General features: G+C 36.6%; 2 protein-coding genes across 12 annotated transcripts in view; one reads left to right on the plus strand and one right to left on the minus strand.

Moving 5' to 3' along the window:
• Positions 1-8,618, plus strand: part of LOC111873175 (galanin receptor type 2-like) — a 66,680-nt gene extending 58,062 nt beyond the window's left edge. The window contains exons 4-6 of one of the 2 annotated variants that reach the window (XM_033754994.1): positions 683-948; positions 3,941-4,094; positions 5,266-8,618. In XM_033754994.1, coding sequence (XP_033610885.1) covers positions 683-948; positions 3,941-4,094; positions 5,266-5,724 — 879 coding nt within the window. In that variant the 3' untranslated portion in view covers positions 5,725-8,618. The remainder of the gene's footprint in view (positions 1-682; positions 949-3,940; positions 4,095-5,265) is intronic. The other variant, XM_023867669.2, reaches the window with a different exon arrangement.
• The window catches only part of LOC111873173 (ATP-dependent helicase brm), a 63,446-nt gene continuing 48,510 nt past the window's right edge, over positions 6,414-21,349 (minus strand). For 8 of the 10 annotated variants that reach the window (XM_023867662.2, XM_023867661.2, XM_023867663.2 and 5 more), the window contains 7 exons: positions 20,486-20,612; positions 17,897-18,104; positions 16,833-16,886; positions 15,229-15,398; positions 14,497-14,599; positions 12,297-12,356; positions 6,414-12,216 (listed from right to left, as the gene is read on the minus strand). In XM_023867662.2, coding sequence (XP_023723430.1) covers positions 12,346-12,356; positions 14,497-14,599; positions 15,229-15,398; positions 16,833-16,886; positions 17,897-18,104; positions 20,486-20,612 — 673 coding nt within the window. In that variant the 3' untranslated portion in view covers positions 6,414-12,216; positions 12,297-12,345. Of the gene's footprint in view, positions 12,217-12,296; positions 12,357-14,422; positions 14,600-15,228; positions 15,399-16,832; positions 16,887-17,896; positions 18,105-20,485; positions 20,613-21,349 lie in introns of all 10 variants that reach the window. The other 2 variants (XR_002844360.2, XM_023867667.2) reach the window with 2 other exon arrangements.

Below are 21,349 nucleotides of genomic sequence, written 5' to 3' on the forward strand. Positions count from 1 at the left end.
CTGAAATATACACAGTCTTAGAAGCAAATAATAACTGGGATTACAGTCAGTCGCCTGGATGTTATATCTGTTTACAATTCATACAGCCTACTTTCCTATTTCATCGATTTCTAGTCTTACAATTCTAGTGTCATTAATACCATATTTAGACAATGTGAGCAATGAAATTCAGTATAACTCACGGGCTAGTGTATTGTTTCGCTATTATCGCTTACACAAGAACTTACTCCCTAAGTACATATTTTGTCTGCGTAAATTTGTAAGACATAACCTCAAAAGTTCTCACTGCCGCCGTATTTGTAATTACATGAGATTTACAGCTCTCGCGGCAGTGACAGTGAATGACACCATCTGGTAGAATATCGAGATTACTGTAATATGCGACACCATTAAATTAAAATCAGTAAGCTATGAAGCCAAACTGGTTGTCGATACCCCAATTCTAATCTTTCCACTGGTCTCAATTACAGAATGTAATCAAAATTCGACAACGGACTTGAGAACTAAAACGTGACACAATGACAGTACTTGCTTCAAAATCTTGAAGTTTGATGTGAACACTAAAAGTGAGAGGGATTCATTGCGTTTAAAGATTGCACGATATTCCGATAAGACAGAAGTTCTTTAAACATTTTGCACGTATAAATGAATAAACAAAATACTCTGAAATTTCTACTTACAGGATGGTCCGGTATATAACATTCAAGTGACCGTATTCGTCGTTCTGTTGTGTCTGCAGGAGACGTTCACCATAGTTTACAGCAACAATGTGACCAACGTGACTCTGCACTATTGCAACGAGACCGAGCAGAGCGGCAAGTTCGCCATCTACCAGTTCGTGGTGCTGTTCGCTGCTCCTGGCATGCTCATGATAATCTGCTACACTTACGTGATCCGGGAACTATGGCGTAGCACCAGGAACATGCAGGCGCTTACGAACAGCGTTAGGTAAAGTAGTTTCAGACAGTTGGTGCGTAATTTGTGCGTTAAGGTGCAGTCTGATCCCGTTTGATTACTTTTTGTGCTAAAGCACAATGTGAAAACCATGGAGTGATGCAGAGACGCAACACAATCTGAAAGCCATGGGGTCACTTCAATATTAAAGCACATTCTGAGACCTACTGCGGTAATGTCTTGTGAAATATGAGGAGCATGGTATGAAGCTGTTTGTGTTACCTCATAGATCCCATACTAGATTGTATCACTGGGGTATCACGTGAGGCTGCAATGCAAATGATTCCCTCATGGAACTTACGTTGTGCTCTAACATTTGCCCATGTGCCTCACATTTTGCTGGAGCATAACACGTTTGCAAAAATTGTGAAATATCTCATGGATGTCTATTTGTCCGGCTGTGACCGCATGAAATACGTCTGCTTCCACTTCATGGATTTTCTTGACAGTTTGCTTCGGAAAGTTTCACTTGAATTTGTCGATGTATTTCAGTTTAGGTTAAAATCGGACAAAGCTAACAGAAACTTTGAACGAAGACTCATATTAACTTTTGATCTTCTGTGGCTTCCAATGCACAATTTGAACAAGAATATTAAAGACGCACCTCGAAATATCTAGGGATGCTCGAAATTCGGGAACGAACTGGTGCAAAATTGTTAGTTTGTAAAAGCTCTTCGAAAATAACTCCCTAAACCGTTGTTTCCGTTTACGCACTGCCGATTTAACTGCCAAATCTTATCGATAAAACCAAAAGCAGACTCTTATCAAACCATTGCCAACATGATTCTAGCGAACCTTCCGGAGTCCGCCAGTGCGTCTAGCATTAGCAGTGTGGGATGTCGGTTCCGGTATTTGGAGAGACAACCAAATAAATTCCTGACAAATACCGACGAAGCTCCGGTCGCATCGGGCTGGTTTGCGTGAGCGACGACGATCCTCAGTGTTCGGCAGCCGGGTGACTGCGAGCCGGCCGTAGAGCGGGGCCGCGCTTTCGACGCCAATACTGATGGTCACTGGAACGATCTTGCTCTTAGAAAATTTTGAAGTTTGTCTCACATACATTACAGACCGAACCAAGGCATGTAAGGTCATTTACGCTGTCCATGAACTTTTAAATTTGTTGTTTCTAACAATGGACACTGTGTCTTCAGCCCGGTCAAATGAATTTTTTTTGCCATTATAAAAATCAGTGCATCATTGCATCGATGTGGAATGTTGGAAATCATCCATTTCCTCAGTCTGCGTGAGTGTCGCATCCGTCAACGCTGAAACGCTTCCCGGGGAACATTTTGAAGACCGTGTTCTAATCAAGAACGAATTTTACTCTTGAAACAGACTTTGACCAACAGATGGAAATTCTTATAAACAATATTATTTTTGTCGAGTATTTCTTTCTCACTTTCCTTTCTTGAAATTTTGCCTTATGTGCATCATTTACAGTCAAATGCTTCATATTCTTAGAGCCGGCGATACGGCTCACTTTTGAAGTTTAAATAATACAAATATAGAAAACAAATAAAAAAACATTTCGCTATAAAATAACTTCTAGATTTTATACTGCGATACGTTAGCGCTGCAACAAGCTAGACTACCACTGATGCGGTAAAGGACAGCGCGCAGATAGCGTGAGATTGCATCGTATTGGTGACGTGAGGTTGAAGGCAAAACTTTCTTCAAGGCAAAGAACGACACCCATGTAATAATCTTAAAAATTGCCCGGTATATCACGACCCTCGATTATGGTTTTCGCTCCTCCTTCAGAGCTCTATTATAAGAAGAGAATTTAAATAAAACAGCATGAACTATATTCATAAGTAACTCAGTCGATTTTAATGACAAGTCGGATAGTGAAATGAATCACAAGTTTTACTTCAGTTAACTCACTACAGACTGCACAAAACAAAATGACACCTAGTTCAACTGAGTGTTCTCGACAAATAAATGGGCCCAGTTTAAATGCATCGATTTATATGGCCTTATGTACTGTTCTCAAATTACACTGGATGACAAAAAGCAGCTCTTCGTCAAGAGTGCAAAAATACGTAGGTCTTTTTGACCCTGAGTCCTGAAATAATATCAAAATTGGTCTGGTTATGCCTCGATGGATTATTCAACAAGTGAGTCGTAATTTTCTGCCTTGCTTCAAATTTCTGAGGCAATTTGTTGTCGCTTCTTCAAATGTCCTCCAAACTGCGCATTCAATTTAATTTAAAACTGATTGATCTGTCTCAGGATAGAGACCAGTGGAGGGTTCTTGTGAACATGGTAATAAAACTTTCCGATTCCATAAAATTTTGGGAAATTCTTGACTGGCTGCATAATTGACAGGTTCTCATGAGGTGCTTAGCTCCGCGGAGTTAGTTTCATACGAGTATGTTCTTTGCAGTGAAATTTTGTAAGATTTAGAAGTTAAGACACACAAACATGTCTGTATGACAGGATTGTGGCACACAATAAGCACACTTACACAAAGAAGACAAAATCATTTCAGCTACAAGTTAGTAACAATTAAGAAAGACCACAAATAAAAGAAATAGGGTTCACTAAGTGAGGTCATTAACATAAATTTAAAGTCAACATGTAAGTTTTGTGACAACAGAGAACAAATATGAACATGTGCCACACATGAATAGACAGTGGTGGCGCAAAGACCTTTACAAAGCAGAGGAGCAACCAGCAGCAAACCCCCTTCCTGTTCCAGTCTACATATTAAATCTAATCCACACATTATTAAAAAAGCTGTGGATGCTTGAACAACTGTTTGAATGTTTTAATCAGCATAAGAAAATACATATAGATCATCTAAAAACATGTAGCACATAAACTGTTATTTCTAAACACTCCTCTTGAAGAAAATGAATTCCAATATATAAACTCACAATTTTAGTTCCACCTTGAAATCCAAGTGCTTATGCAGTACCATTCCAAATTCACGATGCCAGAGAATGCAGCAGCACACATACTAACACTTACATGTTTCTTTTAGCATGAAGAACTCCACACTACATAATGGTTCTGCTGATGTTAGTTCAAAAGAGTTTCGTGTCAGCAACGGCACCACAACATTCAGGTCTACCCACATGAATAGAGCCACGAAGAGGCAGAATAAAGGAGATGATGCAAGAAAAGCACGGAAACAGGTTTGTCAATACATTTACCCTTTTTACTTCCACCCCCGCCCCCCCCCCCTCCAAAAAAATGGTCCTTTTCATGTTGATGCCAGCTCAGTCACCTTGTCTTTTAACATTTTCTCATGAAAGTTATGTGAATATGGCACCTACTGAAACACTCTTCATAACATGGTAAAACATTTATGATATATATGAAAATTTCCAGCTGTCTATGTATGCGTTGTTCAGCACCATGTCACATTACTCCTCACAGTGAACCTAATTTCTGGATTTTACCATGGGCTATGCCCTCTCTTTCCAATAAGGCACACTCCCAGGAAATATCAATGTTTAAATTATAGTAGCCATATTAAAATTATCCCAACCTTACGAATACTGCAGACATGCAAGGTTATTATCAAATTACATTTTCAAAAATGGTAAAAAAAAATCAGTGATTTGAAGATATGTTTTACACATGAATTTCTTCTAATATTTCCACAATAAATTCCCCAAAAGTGTAAAAGGTATCCAACTTTGAAGAATTCAGCACAACCTTGGCTAAGATCCTTGACCCACAGAGAAACAAAATTGGTGCAAATATATATCTTAAAGCTTCACACTTTCAATGTTTATAGGCCAAGGCCATGGATTAAGGTTTAAAATTCAGTTACCATGGTGATGTTGCAAGGGTGCAACAAAGGGCACCACAAAGTATAAGTGGAATAATAGTAACATGAGAGTTAAATGAAAACCAGAATTCAGTAAGTCGGTTCTGCCATCTTGCTTGCTTTATGTATGAGATTCTAGAATATCCATATAACAATTGCACATGTGCTTTAAGTACTGGTCTTGTTAAACAGCAGACTTGACACCTTAAAAAACTATGGAAAAAAGATGTCAAATTAGAAATAATATCTATAATTATTACAGCAATCACCACTGCCACCTTCCTTCTAACATTGCAGATTTTTACTCTTTCATTTTCTGCCTCTGCAGTTTCATTAGTATTGAGACCAGTAAGTTTATATTTCTCATTCAGGTTTTCATCAATTTACATTTCTACAATGTGGAGGTACCAGTCCAACAATTAACTCCCAACCTTGTGGGCACTGGGATGACACATCAAAAAGTAAATTACTGCCAGCAGCTTACATAACTCCTATTGTGTGTCACTGTCATCAGTACATATCTGTTGCAGGTGATCAAAATGCTGATCCTTGTGGTAGTTCTATTCCTGGTGTGCTGGGGCCTACGTATTATCATGGAAGTCATTATAAAGTTCAATCTGCATTCATTTACTCCCACAATGTACACACTCCGTGTAACTTTCAACCTTTTACCTTTTATTCACGCTTGCATGAATCCTTTCATCTACTCCTTTATGTCCAAAAATTTCCGTCGCTCCTTGCAACGTCAACTAGAGAAAATGGGGTGCAGGAAAAGAATTCGAAGTGGCAGTAGCAGTAGGAATGGTCATGGATCCTCCTCAAGGGGAAGCAGAATCCAGTGTGGTAGTCCGACAGTAAAAGAGTTAAGACTGAAATCTGGACGAACATCGACTTCTTCCAGCACTACCAACTGTCTCACTGATCTAAGCAAACAGACAGACACGGGACAAGCGTTGATAACGCTACATTCTGCCACCTCTGCTGTGTAAGTGCACATAATCAAACATTTTTCACTTCCATGATATTCTGTACTAAAACAGTCTACAATTTTAAGATTTATATATGTGTATGCTTACATTTTTGATAATTTTAATCACTATTCTGTTGAGCTGCAGAATAATTCTCTCACTGTGAAGGATGAAAAATGAAAGGTATGCAGGAACGACTGAGAGACAAACTAAAGAAAATGACAAGGTGAGAGGCTTTATGGTGTAAACTGTTATATAATCTGCATCATTACGGTGATTAAACACCCAGGTATTGGTTAAATAATGGCAGAACCACAAAACCGCATGGAAAGAGGCTAAGGCACACATGTCTACATAATCATGATAATAATAAAAATGTGTTAAGATGTGAAATGAACTAAAATTATTCAGGTCAGGACTTTTTTTTTGTAGTGACAGTGATAAATCTTCAGATTTCATGAACAGCTAGAAAACTGAGTGTTCATGAAATTGGAGATTTATATATCAACTGATGAGGGAAAGATATATATTGCAGGTATTTCAGCTCCTGAACATGAATGTGCATCAGGCAAGTTCTATTCTGTCATGTCAGTGATACGAAGAAGAACAATCTCTTAGTAATAATCTTTAATTACATAAGCATATGAACATTCACCTCATGTGCATAATTCTATGTCTCATTAGAGCCAGAAGCCAAATGTAAACACTGATCATGTTTTCATACAGTTTTAATGACTTAAGGAAAAACAACACTTCTCTGTATAAATAATAAGTACTGTTTTGAAAACCATGACTTCCAAGTACAAGTCAACTCAAATTTGACACATTATTAGAACAGATTTCTGTAGTACTGCATGCCATAATAAAGGAGACATACGAGAAACTAACCACAGCTCATTATTTGCTACCTTGTGCAAATGCACATTCGATGCAAAAAATTTGCAGAAGGGGAACTGTACAACTAATAAATATATATGTGTTTCAATTCATACAGGACTCAGTACCCAAGAGGGGACTGAACAGTGCTTTCCAGTGAGTACAATAGTACACTAACTGCAAATTCACTCCCTGTGACCTCTGCAAAAATACTAACTTCCAGCACTTTCTGTAATTCCTTTCCCAGTCTGACCTACCACATTTAACACACAAGTAAGAGAGGAAAAGCACTTACATAAGCAAGGACTCACAGAAGTCACTATCACTTTCTCACATTCAATTACAGTATCTATTCACTGAAGATGTTCTCATTATGAATGAAATAAATCTGGTGAAATATGTTCTACAGCTTCTGTAAATCCTGGCCTCACTCAGTGCTCTTATGTTTCTCACCTATCCAATATATAAATATATCTTATTATGTTAGCAGATATTTTCTTTACATAGCAAGTAGCTTCTCTGGGATATGCCAATTCTGAACCAACTATACTCCTATAGTGCATGAACTGTATTTTTATGATGGAAAAACGGAGCACCATGTCAGTACAGCTGCAATTTCTCCAATTTCCAATCACTTCTCTCAACACACCTTCAAGACAACAGCACAATAACCGATTCATTATTGAGGAAACAGATCTGTTTCACTTTGACAAATAAGCCAATGTCTATTGCTACATGTACAATAACTTAAAATAAAGAATTATTTTCAGATTCTTAATATAATACAAGTTATATGATTAGAATTGACCACCAACCCTTGCAGAATGCTCTATCCTACACCAATTTCCTTTATCATGCATCAGGACATAAAAAATACATATCAACACGTAAGTATTTGATCCCATTTAATGTGTCTTTATATTCTTTTATTAAAAATATTTCTATAGCATCCTTCCTAAACAAAGAAAAAATTTAATACACAAATAATTACATTACTCAGCATGCAGTAAATCACATGACGGAAAATCCTGTACCCCACGGATTAAACAAAATCAAATTTCCTCAGCTGTTACATAATTAAACTTGCGCTCATCTATTTTAATCTGTAGATCAACTTATATCTACCACTTTCCTTCTGCAGTAAATGTGGAGCTATTCACTAAGCATCTCTTGTGGAAAACCTGATTCCAAGTAACACCAATTGATGGGAGGATGGGTAAAAGAATCATTTAAGTAAAAGGTGCTATGTGAACACGATCTATTCACAGAAATTTCACTTATAACACAACTGGCAGACAATGTACTGAATTCTAAAGATGAATGAGAAAAGTATGGATAATAATAATTTAAGACCCTGTGGTACCGTAAAAAAGCTTAAGGCAGCAATTTTAGAAAAATACATTTTGTAGCAGCACTCCAAAAATATCTATGAATGATAATTCAAATTTAAAAATTGTGTAAATATGACAAAGAAGAAGAGATAATTATATAAAACAATTATTTTAGAAGCTTACCGGCCACTCGAAATTATCATTTCACTTAAACCAACATTGCAAGTTTCACTTAATTTAGAAAAATGTTTCAAATGATACTGTGGAACTGGAAACATAGGCTTTGTTTCTAAATTCCCATCCATGACTGAAAAACACATTCTCTGGCTCAGTTCATATAAATTTACAGCTCAAAATCAAATTTAAAAAAGAATTCAAGTTAAATAAAAAAGTTAGGGTTTCAGGCTTTCCACAGTAGTACTCTGGCAGCCATGGTAACATTTCAATGCCAGCAACTACCTCAGTTTAATATCACATTTACCTATTCTGAGTCCCCTTCCCACCCACCTGACAAATTTCAACATAAAAATATGTCAACACTATTTGAAATACAACACAATACATTGAATGCCACATGAATGTGTCAATGTTGAAATGAGTTTCCACTTTTGTTCAATATATATAATGTCTGAATTACTGTGCACCAAACACTGCCTTTTAAGCAACCAGTATGTAAAGTAACATGGCATTGGGTCCAAAATAACATAATTAACATTAAGGTACAGGCAGAACCTACCATTGCAAAGGTTCTCTGATAATCATGCCTGCCCCTCTGCTACATACACACTCATTACTATAACCTGAAAAGCTCTAGGAGCATCTATAATAATAAGAACCAGGATTTCATTGACAATAGGACCAAATGTAGAAAAATATTACCAAAATGACCTCTCCCATAATTTTGCAGGCACAATGATCACTTCCTAACATAATGTTACATTCTTTTAATAATATTCCATTCCTTAAAAAAGACAAGTTCACTGACTTTCTGTAGCACACTTCACCTTCCACTTTATCTTAATGTCTTTTTATACAGTTATCACCAGCCTATATCAGGAAATAACTGTGAAATATTATACATAATTATTCTCCTATACATATTACAATATGTCCAGCATTTCTCAGTTTCTTAAACTCAGACCTACTATCAAATGTCATACAAGCAAATTGTTTATGCAAGAAACATAACCAGGCAAAATAAGCAGTAAGACAGATTGGATGAAATTACACTTAAAATTGTGTTTTACATAACTGTGAGTATCGGTGCTAGATAAGACTTAGAGAAATATGTATGTTTCAAGAATTTGATGATGATGGCATCTGACTGATGTCTAAAACTATATCCTGGAATTCAGTCTACTTTGTAGTATACATTTCCTTCCTGTAGTTAAAAATCTTAATAATAGTGGCATCAGGCAGAGGCCACAATGACCCTCAGTACATAGAGCATGTTGAATAAATATCTCATTTCCTGCATTTTCATGATCTGTTTCAACACACCCTAATGATGTAGCAATTGCACTGAGAAAGAGTGCTCATCAGCAGAACCTATGCTGAAAAACTTTAGACGAGAGAAGACAATTCTGAAGACTTTTCTCCATCATCAGAAAAATGACAGGGTGGGTTTATACGAGGTACCTGAAGATGCAAGCACTAGGCTTCTCTGAAATGCCATAAATCTCTTAGAAGCCTACAAGGTGTTACAACCCAGAAGAATGTAGTCACATTCAGACTGCTGTTAGGGCAGTTTTCAATCTCAGGTTCAAAACCAGACTCAGCTCCCTCATACAAATGACAAACTGAACCCTCAAAATTAGCAGGCAGCAACACTGGTATAAAGAAATACCATGACATTATCATCTAAAAGAGACTGGAACTATGAACTAGCTCATACAGCTGAACGCTTGAATACTAGCAACAGTCACATGACAGCTGTCCTACAAGTCATTGCTGATGTTATGTGTGGTTAAAAACCAAAATTTGGTACAAGCAGCTCTGAAAAATTAGGGTGGTGGTGAAGTATGCATATGCCTTGGTTACCACACATTAGCACAGTGTCCTGATGTGATTTCTGAATGAGAAGTGTTTTGGTTCCAGCCAACGAGACAAGTGGCAAGAACCCTCCTTGAATTATCAGTCATGGAACTATGTCAAAAGACATAACTCAACTGACCAATCCACAAGCTGAATTCAGATTTTATCAAAAGCTGTTGAAAATTTTGTTTCTCGTGTCAATAACAAGTAGCCTCGCATAATGTTAATGCTCAGTTCCAATCTCAGCCAGGTCACCAGCTATCCTCATCGAGGTTTTTCCTCACTCTCTCCCATAAATGTTGGGGTACTATTTCAATTAGGTTAAGGCTGCTTCCTTCCAAATCCTTTCAATTTGGCAGTGAAAATTATGTAGTGTTTAATGGCAGGATGATATTCTTACCATTCGACACTGTACAGTTTGAACTACTCAAAGTGTCTCAAAATGAATCAATTAAAGCTAGTGTCACTTGAATTCAGCAACATCCCAGGTTTTCAGATGATAGCTCCATGACCCAACAAAATTTAATTCAAACTCAGAAATTTTACTACTGTAAATATAAACTAATATAAATTTTTCTTTCCTGATAGTTTTCAGAACCTGGGTATCATGTTATATGTGCTTTTAAACCATGCTAAATTAAGATCCAGAAAGTAATTAAATTTATCATGATAAGACCAACTGAACTTCCTGAATCAATTACTCAGACCATACTTCATTTGTGAGGGTACACCCAAGTGATAATATATGTATATTTCTTTTTTGAGAAAGAGCAGCAAAATAATAGGCACAATTATCCATGTCTCTGAATTAATAAATCCACCAAAATTTAATTAATCTGTAAGGAAGTTCAATCAATTAACTTGTAATTCATTCCTTCATGTTATTACCTCTGAACAAGCATCCCATTACATACACCTTAACACATAGAGCCCATCCATGCTGATCTGAGTACACATCTTGAATCAAATACCCAACATCCAACCCCTGCAGTTATGACTACCAGGCATACAAGGAGATGTGTTTGACACTGTAACCTTGAGATGAAAAGCCTCATCAAACTCAACACTGAAAAATGAGGTGAATCAGAAGAGTGAGAAACCAGGCATACAGAAAGCTGAAGAATGGAGTACTGTGAAAACCTCAAAGAACATACTGCTTATTCTTCTCGATGTCAGTTTGCAATCGAACGTTACTGTGTACTCTTGCACCAAAAATTGCAACCAGTATACAAATTTGACACTTTGAAAGTGGTCCCAACATTCCACAAAGATTTTATTTCTCCTTCTATGCTGCAACTCCTCCCTTATGACAAACACATTTGGGATCTAAACATTTACACGACAAAACTCTACAAGACGAATGTTGGAATATTATGGAGAAAATTATACCAGCGATTAGCATACTGGTAGTCATCATGAAATGAGCAGAAGCACTTGTTAGATACGAAAAATCTACAAATTTCAATCCACAAAATATTAAGTTCATGCCTTTAACAAGGGGAAGGGAATTCACTGCCGCTTCATGGGGCTCAGTGTTTTCTCACATAAGAACATGTATTTTTTCTTGCACTATTTACAACTGTACATAGAAATAATATGCTTATAAATTTAATTACAGCTTTGAAATGAACATAAAAATTAGGATGGCATGTTATAATGGTCTTCATCATGTAAGAATTAAAAGGTTAACATAAGAGAGAAACCAGAAAGGAACAAGCACAAATATTAGCATGGGCATTGTAGCACAGTAAACTCTATTCTACAGATAGTAGAATATTTCATCAAGTGCAAAACACCAGGACTACTCCAAAATAACCACCAGTAATACAAGACAGAAATACAATGTTGTAGTAAGACAAATGTTCCTAAGTGAGTCACTGCAATTATTAGTTTTACAAATAATTTCTGAAAAAAAGAAAATCAATATACAATTTCATCATCAACACTGCGGATAAGTGCAAAACAGTAACTAAGTCCCAGTACCAGTGGACTAATATTCCCCCTCTAGACAGTAACCCAAATAAATTAAAATTGTTTTTAACCCACTTCATATGTTTGCCACACCAACATTTTAAATACAATAGAACCCTTCATGAAGTGAGAAAGTTTAACTATAAAGCAATATAACATTACAATGCCACAGAATGCTGACCTCTTGATGCATCACTCTGTAGCAGGCACAGCCCATTGAATGAAAGATAAATTTACTGAATCCAAAACAAATGTTGACATCTACTGCTTCATTTATATCTTGCAGAGTTGGATTCTTGGGCTGCAAGCAAAAACAATCAATGTCCATTAAATACAAAACTTAAAGGTTTTATAATGTTACACAATGTTTGACAAACTTACCCATCACAATCAGCAGACTGTATGGGCCAGATTCTCACTCATTCACTGATCACTCATAATCTGAAATCAGATAACACACAAATCAAGAGGATCCATTAACATTTTTCTAACATATATATAAAAAAAACACCTTACTGTAAGAAACTGTATAATTCTCATTGAAACCGCTGAATTAAAAGATATTTCATGCCTTTTGACAATGTAGACTGTTTAAGAGATAGCAATTTCCAAACTCCTGGCTAATGAAGATATGAGAACGGGCAAAACACTGCCATGCGGTTTTCTGTGTGAGAAGAATGACACATTCTTCTCAACGCCCAACAATGGATAGAATGTGGGAATTTAGATTTCCATAGCAGTGAATATGAACAGCACTATCCTCTGGGATGTAACCCCATGTCATCTAGTAGAAGCTGATGTTTCAGAACAACATAACTGCATCCAGCTTCAACACTGAAGAATAAACCAAAAAAGCAAACATAGCATCACGTCCCAGAAGAGAGCACTCTTCAATGGACAGAATCTTTTCAAATAACGGGTAGTAATTCTGAAGTGAACGGTGATTAGAGACATTATCAATGGGATATATTTACTTACACTTCATACATCTGTGACAGAGTTACGGCTACATACAAATATATGCAAATGATTAAGTCAAATAAAAGGAATGGTCTAACACAGGGAATCCAGATTCATATATCAGTAAGCTACTAGGACAGAGATTCCCAAGGCTGAAGTTCCCTAAAGTATATGAGCTCTCCAGAAATACATAATATATCGACAACATTACTCCCAATAAGGTCAAAGGTAAAGTTCCCCCTGTGCTTAATTAACTAGGCTCCATGTCATGAAGATGTATCGGGAGTGGAGGTACAGCTCCAATATTCTTAGCCTCAGCACTAGATGGAGATGAGTGGATTAGCTTCACAACCATGCTGCTTTGCCCCAAGGGAAAGAGACCCTGGTACCGGCTCGAAAGAAGGCAGGATGGGCATCAGAGCTGGGCTGGACACTGTGCATAAGAGAACAATCTCTTGTCCTGCTAGGATTTGAACCCCAATTCCTTGGTCATCCAGCCCTAAGCTCATTACTATACTAAGCTACCTGGCTCCTACTTTCAATAATATGGATATGCAGAAGGCTCTCCCACTAAACTCACATAATCTTCAGCCTTAAATGTTTGTTTGTTTGTGAGTGAGGGTGAGTGTAAGTGTGTGTGTGTGCACTACATGTACATGTGGACAAGGGGGGGCTGTAGGCCTGTCTGCATCCTTGTATGTCTGCCTATATGCAGTGTACTTATGGAGCCGAGCTCTTCTTGAGGAGAAGCCAAATCTGTGGCTCCTCAAGAATTTCCCAGCATTTTATGGAACCTGAAGGTTCATTACCATGTTCACAAGATCCCTCCACTGGTCCCTATCCTGAGCCAGATCAATCCAATCCATACCATCCCATCCTATCTCCCTAAGATGCCTATATGCAGCGTGTCTGTGTGTATCTATATATGTATGTGTCTGTGCGCAGGGCTGATACAAACCTAAATGCCACCCCAAGCAATGAGATATTCTGTCCCATGAGCCTCAGTCCCTATCTTCACAGACAAGGACTAGCTCTACTGACTGGGCCCAACTGAGCAAGTTCCATATGAAGACAAAGACAGAATCCACTCTCCAAAATGTTGTGGATAACGTCCAGTAACACAATTAACTATATTAATATACCATCATCATAAACTTTTAGATCTTACTCAGTTTAAAATATCAATTTCTCAGAAAATGTCACAATCAATAACACAAAATTTCCAGACACTCTGATAAAAATTGACACTGATGCCATAGTTATTAAGCCAGTTTAATTTATATTGTTTCATAATATGTTTAGAGGACTGCCAATTAATATTCATAATATGTACAAAAAGAAATCAATTTGCATTAACAAAAGGGTTGAAAAATGCGTCACTACTTAAAACTGTGCTACTTCAGGCAGCTGCTTGATTCACCTATGCTTTGTGCATGCTATGCCTGTGTGTGTTTGTGAAGGAACACCCCTGTATGAGTCAGTGTTATCTGCATGTGTGAGTCAAGCCCCATGGTAACTAAAAGGGTTACTTGAACTTAGCATAATACCTTAGGTTTTATTGGCTGAACTTATTATTTATAGTAGTATTTTAATTGTTAGCATGAAATTTATTTCTCTCAACTGTTATCTTGTTTCTTTGTGCCATTCCAACACCAGTGGAGGCCACTGGAATCTGTAGTTGTAATTCTTTCTGCTACGGACTCAGCAGCAGTTTCCAGTTCTGCCTGTATAAATGACAATAACATTGTCAATATTTTTTTCTGTACTGCTCTCCATTCTAGCATGAGCGGAACAGTAAAATGTGACAAAGAAGAATGCAGGAAAAATATTACAATGTAAAAACTTTATTCTGCCATTCATTTGAATTTAATTAAACTGGTCACAAACATGCACAAATCAATTTCTGGTTGCTCAATTATACTTTTTCTTAGGTTTATACAGCCATAACTTAATGCATTCCATAAAGAAAGTGCCATTAACTTGAAAAACAATCAAGTTCATTATAACATGGGGTGCATAGGTTTGTTACTGGAGCTCAAGGCTCAAACACTTCAATATTTTAACCCCTATAACTGATTGTATTTTGTTATATTTCATATAGTTATACCTCAGACTTACAACTTAACATATTTCCAAAAATGGTTCAAAAGTTGAAAAACTGTAAGTTGAGTTCATGTAACTGTGAAATTCTTTGGTCCAAAAAATTGGATTTCTTGAACTGCAATGCATGCAAATACAATCTGGAGAGTGGAATCCCAATTGAGTGTTCCAAGATTTCATTTTTACTCTCTTCTAGGGTTCAAATTCATTCTTTCCCAAAGACACCTCTCACTCTGGCATGGTTGTTACATACCTCTTCTTCATCATCTTCTTCATCATCCTCACTATAAAGCTTCTTTGACAACTTCTTCACATTTTTGCGACCAGATAAACTACTGGATTCACTTCTGCGGCCTTTGAGCTTAATTCTGACCTTCATCGAGTCATTGTCAGAATGCATATCTTCATCTACAGCAGGCTGACCTGTGTCATATAAAGAACCAAATATAAATTTACTGTATGTTGCACATTTACTATAAGATAATGATCCAAGATTCAATCTTCTCATATAAGTTCTTAACTTTTTCTGACTGGAAGAGTAGTTAGTTACACACTGCTGAAATAATTTTTCTTGTTCATCATATTATTATTTTGTGTAGACAATGGTATGCTAAGTTTCCTGCAAGCTTTGTCACATGTGGTTAAGTATCCATGTTTTTAATGATGTCTAAGTTTCTCAGAAACTGATGCATTACATTTTGCTTGTTTGTCTCATAGTCATGTATACAGCTATAATGTATAAAAGTCAGTTTACTTTCATGCAACTTCACAAAATTTACATATATTCAGTGTACATATCACACAAAGATGATGCTACCAACTAGATATAAAGTCTGAAAGGAACTGCTAATTCTGCCCAACTTTGCGATTCAATAAGCACTACTGACTGCTCCTTAAAGCTGCAACGTGTTTCATTATGCAGTCTCCCCTTCCTTTCTCATCTGTTTCTATATGCATGTAATCAATCTGATAAAACGTTATTAAATGGGTAAAATATTTGATAGGGATCTTTACAATTGCTCTTCTTCTCTGCCATTTTAAGCAGGACACACATACATTAGTATTAGGGTATTACTTCTGGGACCTGAGGATTTTAACTTTTTTAGATGGAAAACCATTTTAAGTGGGATGTTTCAAAGTATAGCTGACTGCAGAACTGACATTGTATTTTTCAATATTCACTATATATTTCCACCATTTTTATTTCTAGGAATAAATTTTAATGGTCTTCTGAAATGTTTTATAACAGCATTTCTATGTACAAGGGTGAGTCAGTAAATAGGTCACAAATGGAAGTAAAACAGCTGTAAGAGACGTAATAGGTTTTCTGTATCACTAGGTAGCAGCACAGTCCAGCTTCATGACAGTCTAGGCAGCAGCCGTACATGCTCATGTTCAAAGGCTCGTTTCAGCAGTCAAAATGGCAACAGTGCATGAGGAGTAGAACATCGAAGCACAGCGTTCTCTTGTGTGTGTGTGTGTGTGTGTGTTTTTTTTTTTGTGGGCAAAGGGACCCAGTTCAAAGGATATTCATAAAGAAATGTTTCCTGTTTATGGCGGGAAGTGTTTGTTGCATAAAGTGGTTCACGACTGGGACGAGAAACATAGAAAATGTTTTGCTCTGATGTTGAAGAGGTTGAAATGGAGGTCAGGAAGTGGCTGAGATAACAATCAAAACACTTTTGTAGTGGCTTTCGATGCATTGGTAAATCGATGTGACAAGTGTACAAATATTGGTGGAGGTTATATTAATAAATAATGTTTTTTCCAAGTTGGAATATCGTACGTTTTACATCCATGACCTATCTACTGACTCTCCCTCATATTTATTTACGAGCTGTCATCATTGCTACTTACGTATCGTTATTGACCGACGACAGTTTTCTGCCTCTGCACTGACTGCACAATCATCTGAAAGAGGAATGGATACTGCTGTAAGACAAAAAAACTGCACAGTAAAAATTATGAGTTCACACATATTCAGTGCTGTACACTGGAGTTAACAACAATTACTAATGGACATTCAATTCCACCTCTGGTGGAATTCTACTAAATTTTCCATTAGGCTCTACAGCAGCTTTAAAGACACTGAGTCACTTCAGATCTCTAACTGCAGTATTAACCACCAAGACATATCAAGATCATACAACATTTGCCATCTCTCCACAAAGTGGAAAGTTTTTCTATATACAGTATTTATGACTTAGCATAATTTGTACACTCTCACATTCAGATCCAAATTATTTCGTTAGAAAGATATGAATATATAAAAGTAATGACTGAATATACAACCTCCACCACATTTACATATCAACAACTGAGTGTCAAGACTTTTTAAGTAACGCACTCTTAAATATTTATGCCTGCTAAACTACCAAATCATTCTTTTTGCTCATATAACTTGTCGTTTTTCTGAATATTATGCAGTTGTAATTTTCATAACCGCAATCCAACGTTTGAAATTATACTTAAAAGTGTGCATAAATTACATGAGCATATACAGTATTCCATGTACTTTCTATACGAACTGTACATATACCAAATACAATATATAAGCTTTCAAAATTCAGAAAACTGACAAAATATTCATGTGCATGAAATCAAATAGACTAATAAATCAATTCTGAAAGTACATCATTATCTTTGACAATGGATATTAGTGACTCAACACTGTGCAAAGTGTGAAGCACAAATATTCTTTCAAAAATACCACAAACTTACTGTTATGAGGTTATGCACAAATATTTCTTTATGCTGGGGTGTAAACAGATACATTTTTACCATGATAGTAATAAAAAATATAAAAATTCTACATAAAAATTCAACCAATTTTGTATGTAAAAATTAATATGATAAAAAAGAACAGTGTAATACACAATTAACATAGTATTCACAACTGAATAATATTTTTGTGTCCCAACCAGGATTTTCTACCCCTTCCTCTTCGCCTTCTTCCTCCTCATCTTCTTCGGTTGGTTCTGAATCCTGTTCCAGTCGAATTCGGGCATTAGCAAACACTGTTTCCAATACTATTGAGTCTTCATGAATCAGAGATGCTTCTTCATTGTACTTTTGTGCATTGCGACACATCTGAATGAAGTCACGCTCCAAGTCATCAAATGAAGTGTACTAAAAAAAAAGTACAATATATTAAAGCAGCAGCATTTGTTTGCAGTTTATAATGTTGTTAGCCACACTGGAGCTAAGACACTCAGAAGAAACATGTTATCTACTACCTATCACACCAAAACAACTAGACTGAATTTACAGTTTGTAAATAACAGACTGAAGGTTTAGAATGTAACAACGCATCTGAAATGTACTGTAGGAGAAAGATATATTAAATAAGGATGTTACTTTAAAAACGTTAATTTCAATTGCTTGCATGCTTCTTATTCAGAAATCCCCTCTACAGTTTAAACAAAAAGAATGCAAAATCATATTCTGAAAGTTGAAAAATTCAACATAAATTTGTTTAAAAAATTCACATAATCATCTACTTCTGCGCTGTTTCAGGTTAATGGGCTAATGGGTTAATGGACTGAGAAGTCTCCAGTATTTTGTTTCTTCCTACAACCTTTCCTTTTTTGAATTCTTGTCAACTCTTTCCTCTCTTCTAGGCACTTTGCAGTCTCTACCTTCTTCTGGATTACCTCATATGTTTCTTTCCTTTGAATTTTAATAGTAAAGCCCTTCTTGGTACCTCTTTCTATTCATTCTTCTTACCTGACCAAACTATTGTAATCATAAATTAACAAATTTTTAACTCTTCCAGCCTCTTCTCTATAACTTGCATTTCTAATTCTACTCCTTCTTGTTTTTTCCTCAATACATTTCATGTCCATAACTGCATTTTGCTTTTATTTCTCTTTGAAAGAGTTCATTTGTCAGCATTATATGTTAGTATAGGTTTATAATATATTCTGATACTTGTTAGCATTGTTTTGATATTTGATATTTAGAACTATTCTCTATTTGTCTACTGATCTCCCCACCAATATCCCCTTCTCAATTTGTTCCATTTCCCAAATAAATAAATCTGCCCACTGTATGTGGGCAGATTAATGTATGTCTCAACAATTCTCTTCACTGGCAGAACTGAAATTTCATGGATTTATTACTTCACTATGGAGGTCATTTAAATCAACAGACATTAGACTCAGAACATAAACTGATGAAGAAAATGACACTCACACTGAGAAGCAGATTACTGTATGTAACTTTCTTTCTAGATAATTCTTGTGAGCCACCCTCCAAAACTGCAGCTCTCAGAGCTCACTGTGATGGTTATCTTATTATCTCATACAATGTTTTTTTTTTTTTAATTCGCTTAGTGGGAGGTGGAGTCCAACTGGGTCTACTCGGCATGGCAGCCACTGATTGGTCTACTGTAGCCTGCCCTGGGTGATTATGATGATGGAGATTTTGGTGGAATGAAGATCGGCAGGGAAAACTGAAGTACTTGGAGAAAACCCACCTCAGTGCCACTTTATGAACCACAAATCCCACTTGACCAGACCTGGGATCGAACCCGGGCCGCTGTGGTGGGAAGCCAATGACTAACTGCTTGAGCTATGGTGCGGCCATCTCATACAATGTAACTCTTGTCAATTTGTAACCGATTCCATGTTAAGAAATACCTTTAACAAACTATCTGTGTTCACTGAAAAGCAACATTCGGCAATGCTATACTTGGCAGCACTGTATGTAAGTTCTATGTTTCCTTAGTTTGTCCCCCTTCTTTACTTCCTTCCAAGTCATAGTACATGTGACTGATGCAGGCTTCAGCTGCCAAATGAATAGCATTATAGGTTCTATGAAATCTCCATAACCACTATCTTGTACACATTTCTCTACAAGGTTTCATTTATTTTGCTTGTCTTCAATTTCCATTTTCCACAAATCAAAATATCATATGGAAATATCAGCAGTTTCACGCCTGGCATTTATTTCTCCTATAGCAGTTTCAATATTCATGAGATTAAACAAGGCTGGTGAGAGGATATTTACTTGTCTTACTCCATTATTCATTTTGAACCAACCATTTTTTTAACACAATCTGTACCATCACTGTACATTAACTTCACATTTCTGTAAGATACTGTGCTGTTTTCATCCCCTTAAGCTTCACCAAATCTTTTTCTTCTTTAAGCTGTGACACAACAGTTTTTAAAATCTATATATATATATACATTAAAATAGTTATGCAGATCGAACCTCACTAAATCAGGCCCATTCAATTTGCAGCTCACGAACAACATAATACTACGAAGTACCTTGATGTTGCCTATAATAAACATATTCATATACATTAATTGTTACCATTCTGAAAATTAATTTAATTAATTGTTAAGTAACTGAGCTGCACTTTTTAACACAGAATTTTAAGGACGTTCATGCTTTTATAAGGTAAATAAGAAGGTTAAACAGTTCTGAACTAAATAAGGCTTACGACGGAACTGGTATGAGTGTCCCAGTGCTTCTCATACTACATTAATTTCAAACATTACCTTATTTTCTTCCAGCCTCTGTTGTATTTTTTTTATATCAATTGGCCTCTTTATTATGTTGTAATAGTCTGGGAGCTCCTGCTTGGAAGGTAGCTTCATAAACGGTCCACTCAATGTTCGACCATCACTGAAACAAGCAGTGTTTGTCTAAAACATCTCTGGATAGGCAGTCTTATGTTGAGACAAATACTGTGTGTTCAAACAGTTTTCCAATATGGTGAATCTCTTTCACATCACATACTGGAAACAGAATCTAGTAACTTTCTAATGACGCTGCAATGATCTATATCACCATTTGATGACACATCCTCAAAGATGTTTTAGATGAGTCTATAGTACCAGTATGACACTGTACAGGATACCTGTAAGGCCAGCAGCAACATATGTTTCTGAGACTTGGACACTTACGATGGCAGAAGAGACAGCACTATGCCTGTTTGAGAGAATGATTTTGTAGAGTATCTTTGAGGCTGTGCAGGATAAAGGGCAGCAGAGAAAAATATGGAACTTTGAAGTACATAAATGATATGACAGTCCAGATCTTGCTAAATATATTAACATTAACACACTAAAGTGGGCAGGACATATTACATGAACAGATAATGACCAAGTGAACTACGACAATGCTTGACACCAGACCAGAAGTAAAAAAGGAATAGAAGACCTAAACTAACACGGGAAAAGGCCACACCATAGCTCAAGTGGTTAGTCACTGGCTTCCCACCGCGGCAGCCCAGGTTCAAATCTGGGTCTGGTCAAGTGGGATTTGTATGTCCAAAGTGGCGCTGGGGTAGGTTTTCTCCGAGTACTTCGGTTTCCCATGCCAATCTTCATTCCACCAAATTCATCATAATCACCTGGGGC

This window comes from Cryptotermes secundus, unplaced genomic scaffold (assembly GCF_002891405.2).
Source record: "Cryptotermes secundus unplaced genomic scaffold, Csec_1.0 scaffold344, whole genome shotgun sequence".
Lineage (NCBI taxonomy): Eukaryota > Metazoa > Arthropoda > Insecta > Blattodea > Kalotermitidae > Cryptotermes > Cryptotermes secundus.